Source organism: Rhyacophila brunnea, unplaced genomic scaffold, assembly GCF_057557595.1.
Source record: "Rhyacophila brunnea isolate RB1 unplaced genomic scaffold, BYU_Rbru_1.0 scaffold_1, whole genome shotgun sequence".
Taxonomy (NCBI): domain Eukaryota; kingdom Metazoa; phylum Arthropoda; class Insecta; order Trichoptera; family Rhyacophilidae; genus Rhyacophila; species Rhyacophila brunnea.
The window spans coordinates 4,556,694-4,578,990 of NW_028232751.1; the positions used below are offsets into that span (position 1 = coordinate 4,556,694).

Sequence of the window (22,297 nt, forward strand, 5' to 3'; positions counted from 1 at the left end):
GCAAAATTAAGTAGTAGCTGTCATTGCGGCAACTCACGATTACATTGTTGGGCCGAATGAGCTTATTTTGTCGTTTTTATTCTTCACAGTAGGAGATAGGATGACTTATATAATCTTCCTGCTGTCACTTTTCAAAACTTTTGCCATTATTAACACGTCTAAATGACTGATACCATACACTTATAAAGAAACGTCAAATGCTTTCAAGGTGAGGGGAATGAATACTGAAACGCGAGAGGATGGGAGTCTAGTTCTTCAAGGCACCGCACATCAAATTAAACTTTTCGCACTCTAGTTATATCGGCGTACTACGAATATGTTCTGGGCTGATTAAATTACCAATGCAGAGATTTTAAGACGAGCAAAGAAGACAAGTTAACTTATAAGTACTTATAGTCAAGCGCATAAATGGTGCATACTTCGGCCATATTTTCCGCAATGAGATATATTGCCGGGCAACAAGTTGCTCAACCTCATTAAATTTCACGAAAATTAAAAACCATAAATTATTTTAATCGAAACTTAATGAGGTTGTCAGCAACTTGTTGCCAATGTGGACACCGCTTATGACTTTCTTCTTTAATGCAGGGAAAGTTATAGAACAGCACAAATGTATGTAGAGAGAGAGATTCTCTTCGCTATGCAACACCCGAAAACAAGATTGGTAGACAATAGTACAAAATCAATATGTTGTCAATAATGATAACATAGGTAGTGACGTCCCGTGGGCGTAGGCAGGCCATGCGTTGCTTAGGGACTGCATACTATAAAGGGCGGCAAATGAAGTGGCGAATGAGATCATTACAACTTTTGAAAACGGTGGTGGTTTTGTGACTCACTCGCTTAGAAAATATTGACATCATAGTTTTTTTTTAAATTTATCAGCGCATCAGACCTCTAAGTAAGTACCACCTAATATTTGAGAATAGATTTGGTGTTAATGCTCCCTAAATTGTAGTATATGAAATGTGTTAATTTAGTCAAGATTTTGGTTGCATTTGTCTATGTACCCAACAAATTTGCACATTTGAGATTAAAAATGAAAGGGGGCGGTATTCTAAGTTTGCATAAGGGCGGAACTTTGCCTAGAGACGTCACTGAGCATAGGTAGAGGACTGGGAAGAATAGAGAAGACAAAGGAAAGTATATGTTTTATATAAGACGAAAATAATTATGTTTTACTAATTTGACAATTTTATAGTGTTTCGGATGTTGACGAATATTTTAGTCTGTCTTTCCAATCGAAGGTTTAAAATAAGTATATATTTTTAAAATATTTTTTTTTCTGGTTGTATGTATCCACTCTACGTCAATGATGTTTGGTGGACAATATTTTTATTTGCGCCTATCGTTTGAATACTTCATATCACCTGTCATTACACACAGCGACTAAAACAATATTATACTTTTTCAACAATACTAAAACTCAACATGTGAATTAGACAGTACTTTAAAACACCGAAATCAATTACTAATTGGCGAACAGTTATTTTAGTAATTTCTGTAAATGAAATTCATTTTATAAAGTTAGCGAGTGCAAGTTCAATTTAGTAAAAATGTCAAGTGAAAGATTACGTTTAACAGCTATTTTTTCTTCAATATGGACGCTGGTGAGTAATAAAAAAACTAAACTAAAAAAGTGTCCATTGATATATAAACTGGTGGTGAATAATCCTTTGTTTATAATTTACGCATGCCTACGGATTATATAAATGAATACGTGTATTAAATAAGGCTCTAAGTGCCAAAAAGTAGTATTGCCTGTAGTTACAAAATACTGAGTCATTGCAGTAAAATTTCATGAAGCAGACCTTTTGAAAAATGTAGTTTTACAGTGTGAAGCAATCACGGCAGCTTCTATAATTTTAGGTAAGTATTAAGAACTCGCAAGTGTCAACACACCATCGTCAGCTATTTTATATTGAATGCCGTTGACCACTGCAGTGCTACTTACACCATTATAAATAAAACACGCCAATGGACTTACAACGTCGACAGGTTTAATTATGTTGCTGTATTTTTTTGACTTGCTTGAGGCACTTAGACTATAGTTGAAGTTATTGGCGTAGGTATGTAGAACATTTTTCTATAAAAATGTCAGTTTTTATGTTTTTGGTACTTAGCGCCTTAATTAATACACGTATTCAAATGACTGTGGTATTTTCATATAAAATATATATCGGAATATGTAAATATGACTGAATAATCAATAATAAATTTATAATATCTTTTCAAACTGAAATTATCATTTGTAGTTTTCCAAATTATTTGCCTAGTTATTTTTACTTAATATTTTATCATTAATTGCAAAGTCCACGAGGAGAAAAAACAAAAAAAATAAATATTATGATATGAATAAAAGACTATTTAAAAGTAGATAAGTACTTCTTCTTCTTCTTCTTCTTCCACCCTGTCACGTCCCAACATTGGGGCATAGGGCAAGCACAAGTTCGCGCCATTTCCCTCGGTCCATCGCCAACTCTTGCGCCTCCCGCCGATAAGTATTACAGAATAATACTATAAATGTCCAAATACTTTTTAAACAATATATTTATATACTTAATCATTATTATAAGCACTACTCGGCAAATTAACAATCCAATTCTCGATTAAAGTAATAGTATATGGTTGTTTAATTTAATAAAACGCAATCAATAAATTAGGACCGGTTTCGTCCGCCTCAGAGGGACATTTTCAACTGTTGAAAATGTTGAAATTATGAAAATGTCCCTCTGAGGCGGACGAAACCGGTCCTAATTTATTGATTGCGTTTTATTAAATTAAACAACAATACAATGCAGTTCCACCATGAATTGACAGTTAGCAAAATAAAAGAAATTAAAGTAATATTATATAATAATTAGGGTAAACTAATACAAATATCGATGGTCTAACATTGACACCGTTGCATGTGACATTCAATATTTTTGACAGGGGGAAGTTAAAATATTATACAAAAACTATTAAGTGAAATAACTTCCATAGTTTATTTTTTAAATATTACCTGATTTTTTATAACATTTTAGTTCCCCCTATCTAAATTATTCGACGTCAAATACGTGGTGTCAATGTTGGACCATCGATATTTTGAAAAGCAACGAAGAAATGCGATATGCGGAGGCCCGAGGCACTGGCTGATTTTGAGGCCCTCACCATAAAACATAAAAACAAACCGTAAATTCTAAAACTATCGTACCCAGTAAAAATCGATGAAACTGCCCCTTTCATAAAATCACGTCTAGTACGTAACCAAAAATAATTCTAGAGTGTTGACACATAATGATAATAGTGTTTATTTTTTTGTGAATATGTACAATATATTATTATACTTATATCTGTTTTAGTGGGTAGTTGTGTTATTATAGGCCGCTTTGATGTAATTTGCAAGGATGTAACTCAATTTATAAGAAATGTGCATTTTTTAAGATCTCTAGAGACGCCTAGTTTTTAAATTTTCTGACGAATCGATAGCGTCATCTGCGTCAAAGAAAATCGTCGCTGAATCTAGCGTTCGAATCCTGTTGAATAGATGGAATCTATTTGATATTTTTTGAGATGAAGTCGTATCGGTGGTTGCTCCGATGAACGGAGGAGCGAGTTTTTATTGCAGCATAAAGTGTCGGTACATGAGTTATGATACTAATCCCAGGTCCGAGGCTTGGTGGATGTGATGCTGCGTGGAGTGATGCGATCGATATTAAATTTCATTCTGTGACGTTATTTCGATATTATAGTTGTTTTAGACTTTTTCTGATTAACAAAATGTAGCAGTCGCTATCATAACTATCCAAGTATTCGATTAGTATTCATTATTTTTTATTGCCAAACCGATCTAATCAAATCACGATGCCTGATATAATATACCTATTAATAATAATAACAAGCAATTTTTAATGCACACTCCTGATTAGGTCAATCATTTTTTTAAATCTTCAACTGTTTTAAATTAATTGTATTATTATCGCTATATGAAACATTTTTAAATATCCCATTTGCGGATATTCAATAGATAAATATAATCAGAGAAAAATAGCCTGACATTTTAGCGAGTATTTTCATGTTTATCAGACAATCAGTATGGAAAAGATTTAGATTCAAACATATTTTCTTGTAGAGTATTGCAAATTATAACCATGGCTTGATCGTAAAGCGAAAAAAAATCCGAATACCAAAGGCTTATCGTATTCCTGAAAAATGTTGTATATACGATGGTTGGATCGCTGTTATTTATTATATAATATACAATATTGAATTGGTGCAACAACCAGGTTTCCTATTAGAAAGGGTATCCAGCAAGGTGACACAATCTAACCCAAATTTATTCACAGCTATTCTGGAAGATTTATTTATGTGACATGACTGGGAGAACAGTGGAATCCCCATTCACAGTGAATAGTTCAGTACGATCTGCTTTGCAGAAGATATTGTTGTTTTTGCGAAATTCTGCAGAATACCTTCAGAACAGGATGCTTGGCTTTGATGCAAGAGCTTGCAAATAATAGCGGCAAAGTATTTTTAAGATAAATGTCTCGGAGAATAAAATAACGATAGACTGCTTTGCTGAAACAAAAGCGATCCTGATCAATGATATCGCCTACAACTACGTCTATTTTGGACAACAAATTTCAATTGACGGTAGTATGTATGACGAGATTCCACGTAGAACCAAACTGACATTGAGTGCATTTGTGCGCCTAAATACAAAAAATACTGTCTTCAAAAAGGGCGTCCCATTGTGCCTTAAGGTGATGTCTCTAGGTAAAGTTGTTATCGAAAAATAGCTAGAAAAGTTTATTAATCGGTAAATATATATTCAAAAGTAATGAGAAAAATAAAATAAAAAATTAAGATGTATCGTGGAGTTCTATATACCAAAAATACGTGTCAAATTCGGTACATTTCTATCGGGTGGTAAGAATGAATGACATAAGATTTATTATCAAAATTACGATAAAAATGTACGTAAATCTATTACCTAGGGAAACGCTAAACGTTAATTGGAATTTATTATATCCTTATATCTTTTTTTTCAAATTTAAAAAACATCGATTTAGAGGTTAGAAAGCATGCAATTAAAATCGAAACATCTCGGTTCAGACTTAATTTATCGCAAAAAACGTTTAGCGTTTCTATTAAAAATATTATTTAATAATTTTTAGGCTAGTTATTTAAATTTAATCTTGTATTTTTGTATATTAACGAATCGATTGTAAATAAAATGAATATTTGACAAGACTTTATCGACATATGCTGCTAACGCGGAAATAAATCGAACTATTTTTGAAACAGTACTTGCATAGATTAAAAAATACATACACACACACATACATTGAAAATAAAGGTTCGCCAGGTACGAAGACAAAAACTGTGTTAATTCTGCTGTCAATAATTTTTGTTTGCGATATTGGAGCATATGTCAATGGACTACATATATCAACCTCCACTTTCTGAAATAGTGTTGTGTAATTATTTCAGATATTTATTACTGTTTTGACGTACCTACCTTTTATAAAGCGATTTTAAAATAAATATAGTTTCATAATAATATAAAGAAAGCATACGAGCGAAAATGCCTAAGATACTTCTGACACACATCAAATTTAATCTTTGTCTAGTAACTGTACAATTTATCCATATTTATGTTAAGTGTTTAAAATGTTATAAGTAAAAAAAAAATCGTCTATTCACGTGGTAGTCGCGAAAATTATGAACAATATACAATGTTAAAAATAATAAGAATTGTTAAAATTTCTAGTCACAATATTATTCAAAGACAAATTAACCCGATCAAAACAGCCTCGACAAACTTCCACTTCACTAACTTTTGTTCTATATGTTTATCCTGGATACAGCGGCAAACACATTTTGAAAATAGCCGATATACTGGATTATTTGTTAGTTTGGGTTAGTTTAAGTTAGATTAGGTAATCCTAACAAATAATCCAGTATATAGGCTATTTTCAAAATGTCTTTGCCGCTGTATCCAGGATAACCGACTTGTACCCTAATTTTAATTACATACATACTATTGTACTATATTTGGGCCATCAAACGTTCATTCCTGTCTACGGCCTTAAAATTATTATCTACGTGCCTATATAACTGTATGCCGTCCTGTCAAAAAGTGGAGGTTGATAATTTAGTATGTAGAAAATAGAAGTTATTATTAGTCTCCATAAAATATAGGGTAAACAATTCAGTGAATGAACACATAAGAGGTGAATTTGAAAATAAATTAAATTAAAAACGATTAAATGAACTAAGAAAATTATAACAATAGGTAGGTACAATAAATTGTGTATAACCGTGGTATTACTAATTTTATGCCGTGATGCTTTGATAGTTGAACTTTTCATAATATTTGGATCACTATTTAGTTGCTCATTTATCTGCTAAATCATAAAGTCGTAAATATTGTTTTTTTATGAAGCAATCATAAATACAAAAAATTAAGATCTACTTTTCAATCATAGTAGATACCTAGGAATATGGTATAGGTGTTGATAATTTTTAATTATTTATTCGAGATCTTCAGGGAATTACAAAAGTCCACACCTAGAAACCACTGGGCCAATAAGGTTTCTTTTTATATCTCCAAATCCATTTCACTTACACATTTATAGGTAAAATAAATAAAACTATCTTTTATTTTATCTTGCACTGTTCTTTAAAATCGACATTAGATTTTTTCAAAGAAATAACGTTCTGTCTTTTTCTTAGAATATTATGTAATCAGTGGTGCACTTACTTCAAATTCTAAATTTTTTTCTTACGTTTTACAATTTTTTTTTTAATTTGTCACTTATTTTGTCCTTGGGTTTGCTTATCAAGATTTGTTCGCATGTTTATTTACGTTTTTTCTTACCTCCAACTTCTTTTTTATTCAATTCGTTGCGTGTCTTACTTTATTCTTATCTCAGATATAGTTAGTTAGTTAATACAAACCGTCCACTCTGTGGAGGCCCATATGAACCCATTAGGATCGGACATGGTTGAAACGAAATGAATTGGGATGTCTATATAATATCGACATTGTCATAATTATAACTACAGTCGAACTCGGTTATTACAATCTCGGACATAGCGAGATCTCGGATGTAATGAGGAAACAGTCGTTGACATTTGGTATATGATTTTCTCCGTACATTTTTATTCACTGTTATAACGAGATACTTATCGGATATACCGAGCTAAAATACTGGTAATGTGTTGATCGTTTAAAGACATTTCGACCCTAAGCAATAAAATCCGATCGGACAGGATGCCGCCGGGGACAGATTACGTTTATGACACTAGTTAAGTGTCTAATTGTTGTTTTCGCCGACAATAAAAATACCTATTCTCTGATATAACGAGTACCGCTTATAACGAGCACATTCAGCCGGTCCAACCTTCCTAGTAATAACCAAGTACAACTGTATATTCCTTATTTTGTTTAATAATAATTCGAATGGCATTTGTTTTGCTATTCATTTCATATCATTCTTTTATTCCACCTCTAGTAGAAATTCGATGTAATTGTCAATTGTACAAGATTAAACTCAATCTTATAAACATTTGTACTTAAATGTTCATTTACTACTATAAATGAATTTTACTGTAGAAAAATATTTATATTAATTCGTATTGACAACGTAAAAAAATCTGGTTCATTGACTGGACAGGATACCCTTGTATTGCCACTGTAAAAAAAACTACGGTAAACAAAATGTAAAAATCATAAACACTTTAAATCAAATCAAATAGATATGTTAGAATTGTAAATATTTTATGGGGTAAATATTAATTGTAAATATTTTTACATAGGTAAGTAAATATATAATAAATTTAAATGCATTTTTATCAAGCTTGTGATTTTTAATATGTGGCGACACACAATATTTTATTTTATATTTTATTGCCATCTGGTTGCGATCGACGAAAGTTTTTAGTAACACATTTTTAGAAATTCATGGTAGATGCCTGTAGATGCCTTTAGATGGCGTTGAAGTCACATTTGATCGTAAATTGAGGCAAAGAATTCGCCTTAAGGGGGAGAGGCACGCCAGCAGCAGTATAACTTCAAATCATTTTTATTTATATCAAATTTTATTTTGGGCATGGTCCTAATATTGAAGCTCGATTCGATATAAATAAAAAGGATTTCAAGTTATACACATTTATATTTTTTATAAAAATCGATGTTTTTTAAAATAGATATGAAAAATATTAAAACGATGAATTAGTCAAAAATCTAAGCGACAAAAAATCTAAAGCTTAATGAACTAAATTTTAATAATAAATATGACCATACAATATAATGTATTAATAAGATGTGACCCTTCAAGGAATTCACATTTTTTTACAATTGTAAGTTTATCTTTAAATTAAAAAAAAAAACAAAAAATCTTTTTAATGTTTTTAGATACATATTTATTAATTAATATACCTAGTCGAAATTTTAAACTATCAAAAAAAATCTCAAATTGCAAGCTTCCTATTTTTCCGCTAGGTTCTCTGCTGGCATGCCTCTCCCCCTTAACGGTCCACGTGCGCTATATCATCAGTATCTTTAGAATTATCTTCAAATGTGTTAATCGTGCCCATTTTTTGAATAATATAATGCCTAATTCTTGTCAAATTTGGTATCACAGAGATTATAAACATAATTTTGTATCGTAAATATTTCTCTATATAATGTTAACATTAATTTTAGTAATGGTTTTATAAATGGATTTAAAAATTAATAAATATAAAAAATCTTAACACCACTGCACATGGATGTACTGAAATATGACTATACTCTCTAAAATAAAACTCTCTAAATAATACTCTCTAAAATAACTCTAAAATATTAGATCGTGAGGCTTAAAAGAATACTATTTTATGTTATAAAATACTTTATGCAGTCATCAAATGTTTAAAATAAATATAAAGTATAATAAGGCTTCAAATTTATATACATATAATATTATCTACAACGTTTAAAGACTATCCAGGATTATGCTCTGAAAATACCTTAAAAAATCTCCATTTTGACCTACGTGGGGCATGTGGGCCGTTAAGCGTAGGTAGTGTTTAACTAATGTTACGTAGGCGACAAGTGTGTATGTGTGTGAAACACGAACCGTTAATGTAATATAAATCCAAAAATTACAAATAGGGCAACGTACCCTGTAAATGTGCATGTTCGGCGTAATGGGGAACGACCACAAAAGAAATCAATGGATAATAGTATAAAAAAGTCGCCAAGGAGATGAAATGGCATGTCGCTTAACAAGTTGAGAACCGCTGTCACAATTAATGCAGTCATACAGTGGTATCAAAAAAATACTAAACGACCACAGCTATCATAGAGCACGTGGCTGTTAATTTTGACATTGTTTCAATATAATATATTATGGAAATGCTTTCTATAAGGACAAACTTGTAATATTTTATGATTGGTTTAATTTTTAAGTGCATTTGGTTAATATATAAATAATACAAATTAGTTATGTTCAATTGCTTTGCGGGCCAAAAAGAGATCCTCATCGATGGCACTCAGCTCGAACAGGTGAAAAACTACATCTATCTGCGACAACAAGTGTCTATAGATGGATGTATATTTGATGAAATTGTTCGTAGAGTAAAGCTAGGCTGGAGTGCTTTTGGCCGCCTGAATAATGTCTTCAAAAGTGACCTTCCACACTGCCCAAAGCGCAAAGTATTCAACCAGTGTGTGCTTCCCGTGATCACATATGCGTGGGAAACATGGACCCTAAGTAAAAGAGAGATCCAGAAACGTAGAGTAGCACAACGCGGTATGGAGAGGCGCATGGTGGGCATACCGCGAAAGGACAAAAAGAGGAATGAGTGGATAAGTAAGCAGACAAGGGTTTGCAATGTGATAGAGTTCATTAAAAGCCTCAAATGGAGATCGGTTGGAGTCATTGGTAAAAGAAGAGACAATCGTTGGACGAATTTAGTCATTCATTGGTATCCAAGAGATACAAAACGTCGATGAAATGAAAAAGTTCTGCGGAAGTACGTGCCAACGCAACGCACAGGAAGCAGCTTGAAGAGCAGTGGATAGATAAGGGGTAATGATGATAATGATGACATATAATAAAATAAATTTTATTTGGATTAAACTGGTTTCGTCAGCTTGGTCAGATCTATTCAACTGGTCATTTAGTAATGTCCGCCCTGCTCCTATCGTTGTTAAATTACATGGATAAACTACTAAGAAAAGTGTTTTTCAAAGATTTCTTTACTGACTTGTTTTTAAAACTGGTCTTTTATTTAGCAATAGTATTTCCAATTAGGGAAAATATTTATTGCTAACACAATTATTCATGGTGTGAAAAAAAGTCTTTCTTGTTTCGGTTGAAAAGTGCGTTTGCAAAAATGGTGATTTGAATTTTAATTTCATTCGTCACAAGCGAAGAACCGATAAGTAAGGTGTACAGAGACATAATTAGACATTACTGCCAATCTGTTGTGCATTACGATAGTACGCAATTAAGTGAGAAATCAGATTTAAAAATATTATATCACTTTATACGAAATGCATTTAATATAACTGAAATATGAGGAAGTAGTTATTATTTTTACATGATTACAGCTAGGGATTGCAATAACGGTATTTCCAAACCGGTATCCCAGTATTTTTCAATACCGAAACACCGGTTTTAAAAATCAGACAATATCGATATCAGTAATGTCCCGTGGGGGTACGCAGATTGAGCAGAACGTGGCATGGAAATGTGCATGTCGCGCATAACGCTGAAAGACCATAAAATAAAATAATGGATAAGGGAGCAAACTTGAGTAGGCGATGTGATAGAGGTCGCCAAGAATATGAAATAGCAATGGATAAATGCAATGCATTTTGTGAGTGTCGTTAGTAACACTTACACAATGCGTCTTCTGTATGCGGTCAATCATGACAATTTATTATTGACAATCATTCATGATAATAATAACTAACGGGACGTATGGTAAGCCTAATTATGATACTTCCAATACTTTTGTGTCCAGAAACAGGTCACGTTCTTTAAATTATATTTATAATATTTTTTTCACTCAAGTCATAAGAAAATGAAAATATTTTCACAATCGGTCTGTTGACTAAGAAATCACACAGGATCTCGCAAATACAAATCCTATTGCTGACTACACCACCCAAATGTGATTAGATGATTTAAATAACAATAATTACAGAATAAAAATAACTTTTATAGACAACGTTTTTAAATTTTCTGTTGAATCATATAAACTTGACTTGACTAGCTAGAAATACTGAATAATGAAATGTCATTTCCAATAATGGTATCGAAATAACTTTTCATACAAAACAGAATTAACTAAAAATGCATTCAATTCTATTTAAAGATGGCTAAAAGCATTGGCATCGTGTTCTGATATACTCTAAAAGTTTCATATGTCTAGCTAGTCGGCAAGTTAGTTAAAAACCGATTGCAAGATTGCTAGACAGTTGTAAAAAAAGGACATGGTGATATAACATACTTCATTGATGTCTGTTTAAAACGCATCATCACGCGGATTATACTTTCGATTTTGCACTTAATGCACGGGTGATTTTAAAAGTGTGTAGGTACTCATTGCACCGACGGCTAGAGCTCGTTGGCGCGTCACGCAGCACTCTGTATCAACTCCTCCGGTGATTATTATTTTCCGCTTGGGTATTGATTCATCATAATAATTATGATAATTATTATTTGCCTAAATAACAACGGCGACGCAAATAACGCAATCGATTCATTAAAAGGGGGCATCGAAGTAGTTAAAACCAGAGCGTTGGAGCAGACCCTTTTTTGAGTTGCTCCGCTCCATCTTCGTTCCAGCTCCGCCCCGAGACCTAATACTTGCTTCAGCTCCCCTCCAGGGTCTGCTCCGCTCCGGGTTAAAAGTTTTAAAAGGTGTTATATGTATACAAATGCTAAACATTTTTCAAAATACGTAGTTTTGAAATAAAGTTTATTATTCGTACTTTTTATTATTAATAAGTATATTAAACAATATTTCATGTTTCAATGTTTTCATTTCAATTGACAGCAAATCGTCTTTCATTATCTGCCTCTTCTGTCAAAAAAGTGAGATTATTTATCACTCGGCAGTGTTGCCGTATTTCAAATAATTCCAGTGTTGCAAAGTGTCAAATATAATATTTTCATCGGATTATAGGACGAAAATTTAATAATATAATAAAAAAAAACATCCGAAGCAGTGGAGCACTACAAATTTTCGGTGCTCCACTGCTCCTTGCTCCTGCTCCGAGGTCCGCTCCATCGCTCTGGTTAAAACGCATCATAAGATTAGTACGATACTTAAATTATATCAAAATTGTTGCTCGATTGCTCACAGAACCTAACTGGCATGTAGTGCATTTGGGTGCCTGAATAGTAACTTTAAAAGAGACCTTCCATCGTGTTTTAAGCATAAAGTGTTGAACCAATGTGTGCTACTAACGCTCACGTATGCGTGTGAAATATGGAGTCTTAATGTAATAGAAATTCAACAATTACGATTATCGCAACGTGTCATGGAAAGCATTGAAGTTAATCCCTCCAAACCAAAATCCGCCACACACCACACTCGGTCTTAATCGACCGTATCACGTGACCCTACATTGGAGATGTGAAGCATCTAGTTCAGTTTTAGGCTGGGAATGCCCTAGGAGAAGATACCAAGGACTTAGGTTGCTACGGGCAAAGTGAGCGCTGACTGAGTTCAAAGAAGTTACTTTCTAATGCAAAGTGCCCGGGAGAGAAGAGCACAAGGAAATTATATAAATAAAAATGATTCTAGTGTATATATAACAAAAATAATGAAGCTAATCATACGGACAGCAAAAACTAAGTGAAGAGATCTTCACGCCCGCAGTAAGACGCCGCAATTTTTTAAAATGAAAGATAATTATTGATCTTAGTAGCAACCAAGTCGGACGGCCCGATGGGCCCAACAGCTGATTGGACCGACCTGAGCATCTCTTCCCGTTCGGAGTACATTCTAAGACATTCCCAGAAGATGTGGTTGGCGTCCTGAATTACCCCTCCGCATGGACATGTCGATTGGCTTACAAGTCCAAGCCCAAAGAGCTTACCAGCGAACCCACCGTGTCCAGTCACACATTGACTGGTGTGATGGTCAGGAGTCAGATATTTGGTTATGTCCAATCGCCATTTAATATTTGGAAAAAATATATATGTGTGCCGGCCCTTGGTTGATTCATCCCACCGTCGCTGCCAGGTCTTCCACGCCGCGTCTAGCGTCATGAGAGGTATTGTCCGCTTTAACGACTGGAAAGGTGGATGTTGGGCATAACGCGAAAAGATCACAAAATAATTAAATTAATAAGGAAGCAGACATGGGTACGCAATGTCATAGAGGTCGCTAGGCAATGTGCTGGACATATTGTCGTCATACAGTGGTTCTCAAGGGCATTAAACGCCCACATGGACGTCATAGACAAACTCATAAAGTTCAGTGGACGTACGTGGCAGCAAAGAACTGGGGATCAAGTAGAGTGGAGGCAGCGACATCCCGTGGGGGTAGGCAGATTGAACGTCGTTTGGTGGCGGCAGTAACCCGAATGGCGGCAAATCGAGGAGAATCATTTGGTATATATAGAAATAGCTACCAAAGCTGAGTAGGGCAGAGCGGGGTCACTTGATCATGATTTTTCTCAAAGCAGTATAGCTCCTAATTAACGAAGAAATAAGAAATGATATCTTTTAAAACAGTTAAGTTGTTTATTTGGTCATGTAACTCCATCAAAAAACTGTAACAAAGACGATGTTTACAAGACTAAATTTACATTAATGTCAAAAATGCCAGATGACTCAGTTGACCCCACTAGGTGGGGTCAACTGAGCCACCCAATGGGATTAGTTGAGCCAGTGGGCGTAGAAAGGTTTTTTTTCATCAGAGCAATATAAAATACAAACAAAATCTTTCTTAAATCTTTAATCCAAGTTATTAGAAAACAATAGGAACATATAGTTATACTTGTCTGTACTTTTTTCTTCTTTCGGAGATTTTTAGTTTTCTTAACAGGTCGTGTCTCTTCATCAGATTCAGAGGACTCTTCAAAATAGTTTCACTGTCAGTTTCTTCGACTTTACTATCTTCTCGCTACCCTCACTTTTCCGATTACTCTGTTCTGCAGCAAGCTGGTCCTTCTCAGGTGTATCTGTTACTCTCAGGTGTACGTTCGTTATGGCTCAAATGACCCCTTCCCCAAATTACTACTAATTGGATTGAGCCACCCAAAGACTATTGAAAATAGATTATTTTTGATACTGTCATCGCATAAACACACTATTTTTAAATCAAAATACATTTAATTGATTGCCGTAACACCATAGACATGTGCTTGAGAGTCTTGAGACCAAAAAGTATGAGGAACTGCTTTCTTTAATTTTGGCGTGAAAATAGTAACATCGCACGTTCACAGTCACATCGAACACCGGACGGTGACAGATGCATTTGCGGATTGGCTGCCTACCCCTCCCGCTTTGTTCGGAATCTACCGCTTGCATCTATAATGCAGCGTAAGAGTGATACTAAGGGTGGCGCAAGTGACCCCGTGGCTCAAATGACCCCGCTCTGCTCTACTTAATAACGAAGATATCTTTCCTTTAAAAAAATGCAGCTCACTGGTTAGAAACAAAACGTATTAATTGACATAAAAGGTTTAACATGACTGTATTTTTTGTCGGGTTGGCTATGTCTAGTTTACTTCCGTTGCCCTTCGACGTCCTTGGTGACCAAAAACGACACGAGCACTAATGATAAAAATTATTGTATAAACAAATGGGGCGGCATAATGGCCCTGCCCAGGGCCGGCATTTTGTCTTGGGACGTCACTGAGTGGAGGGAGCTAGAGAAGGCTATTATCCAGCAGTAGATCGACCCCAGCTGATGATGAAAACTCTATATAATTTCTATAAAAAACTTTCTATTGAAAATTATACAAGTATAATATAATGCAATTCTATAGGTATAAAAAATTTAGTAATTTCTTAATATGTCATTGTGTCTAGTTGCAGTTGCTTTGTGTCACGCGGGCCAGGTCCCTTGGAAAGTTGTTGTCTCAGTGGCAAGCATTGATAGTCTTGTTGTTATTGTCGATTCCGTGCTCACATGCATCAGATCACACGGTCATGAACGAACGAAATCAATTATTATTCTGTTTTTTTTTCATCACAACTTTCACGATTATCACAGCTATAATTACCTTGGCGCAAACAGATCGCGGCAAAAATCAATATCGTACCAGTAAATAAATGCCTTGAGAAAATAGCAACACTTGTGCATAGTCATTACTCATTAATGTTCCTGTATTACTACACACAATATTATGTTCGTAATGTTAGAAACGAACAAGGCAGTAAATTAAACATTTTATCTACATCATCATCAGTCTGAATCTATCCACTGCTGGATGAAGGCCTCTTCAAGCTGCTTCCACTTCTCTCGGTCCTGTGCGTTGCGTTGCCACGTACTTCCGCAGAACTTTATCATTTCATCGATCCAGCGGCCTCTAGGTCTACCTTGTGGACGTTTTGTACCTCTTGGATACCACTGGATGACTAAATTCGTTCAAAGATTGTCTCTTCTTCTAGCAATGGCAAATTCAATCTAGCTATGTGTCCAGCCCATCTCCATTTGAGGCTTTTAATGAACTCTATCACATCGGAAACCATTGTCTGCTTCCTTATCCAGTCATTCTTCTTTTTGTCCTTTCGCGTTATGCCCAGCATGCAGCTCTCCATACCGCGTTATGCTACTCTACGTTTCTGGATCTCTCTTTTACTTAAGGTCCATGTTTCACACGCATATATGATTACGGGAAGCACACACTGGTTGAACACTTTGCGCTTTAGGCACAGTGGAAGGCATTGTTCAGGTGGCCAAAAGCACTCTAGCCTAGCTTTACTCTACGAACAATTTCATCAAATATACATCCTTCTATAGACACTTGTTGTTCCAGATAGATGTAGTTTTTCACCTGTTCGACCTGAGTGCCATTGATCATCTCTTTTTGGCTGGATCTAAATACCGCCCAGTACACACATTCGCATAGACCGGGGGTTGGACAACTTTGAATGTTCAACCAATATATATGAATAGCATGATTTATATTTTATTTAAAAAGGTACCTATTTAAGTAGGTATATCTCTCACTCTCACTCTCACAAGACCCGAAAAACTTCCAAGGTAGAATGCAAGAACTTGCGGATGTAAGTCAAACGGTCGGCCTAAAGATAAATGTCTCAAAGACAAAAGTGATGAGGAATTGTTTTTCGGACCCTGCAATAATCTGTATTAATGGCATCCAACTCGAGCAAGTCAGCAGCTATGTCTATCTCGGACAGCAGGTGCCCATAGACGGAAGCATGCACGATGAAATTGCTCGAAGAACAAAGCTGGGATAGAGTGCTTTCGTACGTCTGAATAGTATCTTCAAGAGTGACCTACCATTATGTCTTAAGCGTAGGGTGTTCAACCAATGTGTGCTACCCGTGCTCACGTATGGCTGCGAGACGTGGACCCTCAACACGAGAGATGTCCAAAGGCTAAGAGTCGCACAGCGAGGCATGGTGAGGTGTATGTTGGGCATAATGCGAAAAGAACGTAAGAGCAACGAATGCGTTAGGAAGCAGACAGGAGTACGCGATGTAATAGACGTTGCCAAACAGCTGAAATGGAGATGAGCGGGGCACATTGCTCGCCGAAAGTACGGCCGCTGGACAAATGCCGTCATCGAGGGGATCCCAAGGGGCACGAAACGGCCACAGGGTCGCCCTAAAAGCCGCTGGATTGACGAACTGGTAAAGTTCGGCGGAAATACATGGCAGCGAAAGGCACAGGACCGAGAGAGTTGGAAGAAGCTTGGGGAGTCCTTCATACAGCAGTGGATTGACCCCGGCTGATGATGATGATGATTTAAGTATATGATTTTACATTAAGAAAATTTTCAACGATATCGCAAGAAGATAAAACTGAATGTAGGATGATTATGATGGCAAATTTCATAAACGACTAGGCGGAGTTGATTTTTAAATCTATCTAAATTATGACCGAATTGCATTTCACCACTTTTTACTGGGAAGTAATTTTTCGGAATTATATAGAAAATTATAATATTGTAGTAGGTATTGGGTCTGTTTTCAGAATAATTACCCATAACGCTTTGAGGGTTAAACCTTGAAATGCGACCGACGCCTAACACCTACCATTTATGAATAATTAAAATCTGACCCAGGGGTAGTCAACCTTGTTATACTAACCGCCCACTTTTGTATCTCCGTTAGTAGTAAAATTTTCTAACCGCCCACCGGTTCCACAGTAATGGTGATTTATAAAGTAGGAAAGTAACTTTACTTCGCGCATCGTGGATTGGGTTTGGGAGGGGGCGCAGGTTACCAGCTCTGCTTGTCTGTTACAGCTGGGTGGTGTGGGGAGAGATGCGCCAGCTGTTCTGGGACGAATCTCTTTTGTTTGCGATCGCACTATAGCGCAGTTTAGTGTCACTTAGGTACGTAATGTGAACTAAACTAATGCGAGGGCGATACAAACAGTATATTTTCTGAACTTTAAATTGTCACGGGGAATTTTATGAAAACATAATGAAAATGTTTTTAAAACCCCTACCGCCCACCATGAAAGCTGGAACGCCCACTAGTGGGCGGTAGGGACCAGGTTGACTACCCCTGAATAACCAAACCTAACATATGTTTAATTTAGTAAGCCACTTCTTTTGTTCAACGAACAATTCACAATATTTGAGAATGTAACATTCTAATGTACAAAAGCCGATATCCAACACCATTATCAACGCAATTTGAAAATCATTTTATGTATGAACTACTTGTTGAAATTATCGTAATTAAGTTGGATGTCCGTAGTTTAATTGAAAAAGTACACAGTATATGCATGAGATGCTTTAAAATTATGAATGTTCAATTTATTTAATTTATTTTATTTGATTATAAAACAATATTTGAAAGAGTTGAAAGGATTGCGATGGTCAATTTAAATGAATATGACAGGTTACAATACATTAAAGTTATGTCTTGTGGTTGGCAGCTTTAGCTAAGTTATTACAGCTTTGTAGTGCCGGCTTTAGGGACGTTGAGGCCCAAAATACTGACTGACTTGAGTTTTGACTCTCATTTTGAACCCCAAGATAAAAAAAGATACCATAAATCACATCATTTTAACCGAATTAATTATTTTGAAGAATGTCAGCGATGACTGATAACACATAATAATATTAATACTTTGGACGCGGAAGACGCACACGGCGCCTAATGACCACGCGGCCGATCGATGTAATTAACGTGCATTTTAAAGGGGGCAATTAAAATCTCATTATCTCTTCAGCAGCGAAAGCGTTAATGGTTTATTTTGTGCAAACAATAATTATTAAAAATTCAAATAAATTTATTTTAAATATTGTAATGAACATGACAAATTATAAATTCAAAGCGTTCATGACATGACACAAAAAATAAGTGTTAAAAACGTTGAAATAAAAATACAAGGTAATATGAGTAACAAATAATAAAAATAAAAGTACATGGAAGTACACAGAGTGAACTTGGGTGATGGACCATATCGTAAAATCTTATAAAACAACGTCCACCTAAGTTAACTCTCAAGTAAGTGGAATTTATCAATATCCGAAGCGATTTGATTGTATATAGTTATTGCCCTCTCAATTGGCATTACTAATGATAGGTTAGTTCTGCACCTTAAGAGAACAAACAACGGATGCCCCCGATTTCTAAGATAATTATCAGAGGTAAAGAACAAGTAACTTAAGAGCGTACTTCATTGAAACGGCAAATAATTTTCAACAGTAGGTGCGACGAAATTTCTCACTAGTCGCCAATCGGAGACCGATCGTCGAGGTATCCGCACATCGATTTGTTTTGTCATGGCGTCGGATGAAAATATTCTTAAATCGTGTAAAGAAGACTAAAAAACTTTACGTATGTACTTAAAAAAGAAAACATGTCAATTAATATACTATTATTATTAGTAATATAACAATAAACATAACATTAAATGGACGCATGTTGGATTTTTATGATAAATTATATTTCATTCGGCACGCGTCATTTGCACAATCCGCGCATCGCCTGGCCACGATCTTTTTAGACCATGCCTCAACTGAAGTATAGCCTTAATGTTTCATCGTTTGCTGTTAGACTCTGTGGAGGTTCATGTGATCTGGTTAAGTGTAATCTGCATCTCGTTTTTCCTCCCTTCTACCGTCGTTTAATCCTAGTGAATAGAGGTGTTGAAAGAGTGGCTAATTATTATTATTATTTTTCAGCTCCAGGGTGTTCTGTATTTAGCAATTTCCGCATTTGGGCTGTCAATTTATGATTGTACTCTAAATTTGACGAAGGGAAATAAACTGCAGTTCATCATATATTTCATATATTTTTTCAGTAAGTCCAAATTATAACAAATACTTAATTAATTATTACTATCAGCGAAGGGTAATCGATAGAATTTGATTATAACGTCAAATTGATTTTAAGTTTTTAAATATTTCATTTAATTGTTGTTTTTATTTAATGCAATTTTTTTTTTTTAATAACAAAATAAAAGATATTTCATTTAAGTGATTTTTTCGACTCAAGTATTGCTTTTCTTCATCCTCAGTCAATATGCAAACTATGGTAAATGCACATTGACACGGAATGTTGTTAATTCTGTGGTTGCAGGGGAAAATTTATTAAGTCGCGTTTTTACGAAATTAAAGCCTAGTACTTACCAACGCATGTTCTTGCTCGACGGTTTTGCTCGATCGAGCATGTTGACTTGGAAGCATGCTCGTCGCTGCGTCTACACAGTCGAGCAACTCGACACGAGACGCTGTGAGGACACCGTTGCATCGCCACGACTTCGACCACGAGTGAGAGCGAGGCCACACGAGCCTTGCCGGTGCGCCCTCACTCCCCCACTCAAACTGCATCGAGCAAGAATTATGGACCTTGAATCTCTTTCGGATCGATGAATTTGCTCGATCTCGGACAAAAAACCATCGAGCCAGATGGACATGTTGGAATAGGCGTAAAACCGTCGAGCAAGAACGTGCGTGTGTACTTACTAAAAGATTTTAATGCCAATGTGTGTAAAGAATTGTTTATCATAGATCTTGTCAAATATAAGCAAAATAAATAATTATTTTAATTTGTAGAAATAGCCTAAACTGAGGAAATCATTTTTAACTATATGTAAAATTACTTATTCAAAACATTAAATATAACACAATATAAAAAACTTATCCATAAATAATGTAAAAATAAAACAATTATTAACATCTAAGTATTTGAAAACTGTGATTTATTTTAAAACCGATTATTTCTGCTGCAACCAAACTGACTTTTTTTACCCCGAAACCAGTGAATTCTCGATTGAATACCAAATAATGATTATTAATACTTTAAATGATTGTGTAAACATTAAAATTAAGTTACGAGGTATGTTTAAAATCTGAAGTGTTGGAAATTTATTAGTTGGTATATAAACGAGAATTAACTGGGTATGTATATATTATATATTATGAGGTGAGCTGAATACGGTTTTTAGTAAATATGTACTCATTTAAATTTAATATCATTTAGATGACGACTGTCGCCAACCAGTGGACTTAGGGGATTTTGATTCTATATTAAATGGACTTATCGTAACATTTTCTACAACCCCATTTACTGCTGTGAGGACTTACGATTGGTTTTTTGTCTACGCCGTAATATCTGGACTATGGATTATTACATCATCGATTTTGTTTTGTAAGTAAAATATTTACATTTTATTACAGTAAATGTACTTTGAATTCAATTTTATAATAGACTAGCTGTACCACCCGGCGCTGCCCGGGAGTTACGTAGAGTGAAAATGATTGAATTTAAAAAGTAAAAAAATATAATATAAGAGATTTTTGTTTTTTTTTGTACATTTATTGCATTTAAATATCTTAACAAGTAGTACATATTCAATTTATTATTGTAAAACTGTCCCCGGGGTGAAACGGGCTAAAACTGAAATTCGAGACCCCTGAAAAGCCTGTAAAGGCCGCCGCGTACAGGTCCTTGAAACGCGGAAGTTAATGCTGCAACCCCCATTTTTTTATTGAAAATGTCGCTAGAATATGTACAAATTTTGTAATGAATCCAATTCAAAAAGGCTCAGCGAGACTCACCCTATGTGCAATTTTCAGCTCTGGCAGATTGCATAATTGTGTCGCTACATTTCAAAATCAGCTAAGTCCACCTCTAAGTATTTTTGACTTTTTTGTGAATTGCTGAAGAACTACTGCTTTCTTACATTTCTGCATTATCAAAATGTGGAATTTATTAGTTTTAAATATTCTATACTCGAAATAATATAAACTTTCACCCTTGTGACTGTATATTTGAGAAAACAAAAAGCTGTTTTTCTCCTATTCATCTATTATGGACTTGGCTGATTTTGAAATCTAGCGACATATAGATAATCTGATGGTTTGGCGTAAACATTTCCATCGCGTTTCTGTGTTTTTTAAATTCAATCATTTGCACTCTACGAATTAAATTTAGAATTATTAATTTTCAAATATTAAACCATTCCACTCCCGGGCAGCACCGGGTGATACTGCTAGTTGTAAATAAGGTTCGATGATGCCACCTGCATGTAAGCCGCATTAAACGATGCATATTTGTGGATGCAATGGAGTCTGTAGAGTGGTCTCACTCCATATGCGGAAGTTTTGCTTATTAACAAAACCCAGAAAAAAAATAACGTAATCGCTGAATGCAATTTTACATAGAAAAACATCGTCTTTAAATTGTACGAATCGACGATTGATTTTCAAAGTAAATTTTGATAATTTGGCAGCGTTGTTCAAGTGTGATTCTATTCATGATAATTTGCCAAACTATATTGATCATAAATGTTATAAACTGAGCGTAGTGTCACAGCTCGGTTTGACAGTTAACCCTTTCGTAAGTTATATTTAAGCAAAAACAATACCCGTTCCTTTTTCTAGTTAATATATTGTGATGTCATGTTATTTCTTCCGACTCGTGGCCATTTTCATACAACAATATTTAATAACATAACTGGGTAAAGCCTCGATGACATTGAGCTACTTTACAAGCTACTTGTCGGCGAGTTTAAAAGCTGGTGTGTCAGCTAGCGCGATTGTGATGATGACACACAAAACTTTTCACTCGCTCTGAAGCCAACAAGCTAGCGAGTTGAAACCGTCATTTTTGGTACTATTTTGACAGGACGTAATGAGTAGTTC

The 22,297-nt window shown here is 35.0% G+C and overlaps 1 protein-coding gene across 1 annotated transcript in view; it reads left to right on the top strand.

The window, feature by feature from the left end:
• The first annotated feature begins 1,375 nt into the window (after positions 1 to 1,375).
• Positions 1,376 to 22,297, top strand: part of LOC147079393 (uncharacterized) — a 41,476-nt gene continuing 20,554 nt past the window's right edge. Inside the window, exons 1-3 of the mRNA XM_085940706.1 lie at positions 1,376 to 1,610; positions 19,334 to 19,451; positions 20,634 to 20,801. Coding sequence (XP_085796832.1) covers positions 1,557 to 1,610; positions 19,334 to 19,451; positions 20,634 to 20,801 — 340 coding nt within the window. The 5' untranslated portion in view covers positions 1,376 to 1,556. The remainder of the gene's footprint in view (positions 1,611 to 19,333; positions 19,452 to 20,633; positions 20,802 to 22,297) is intronic.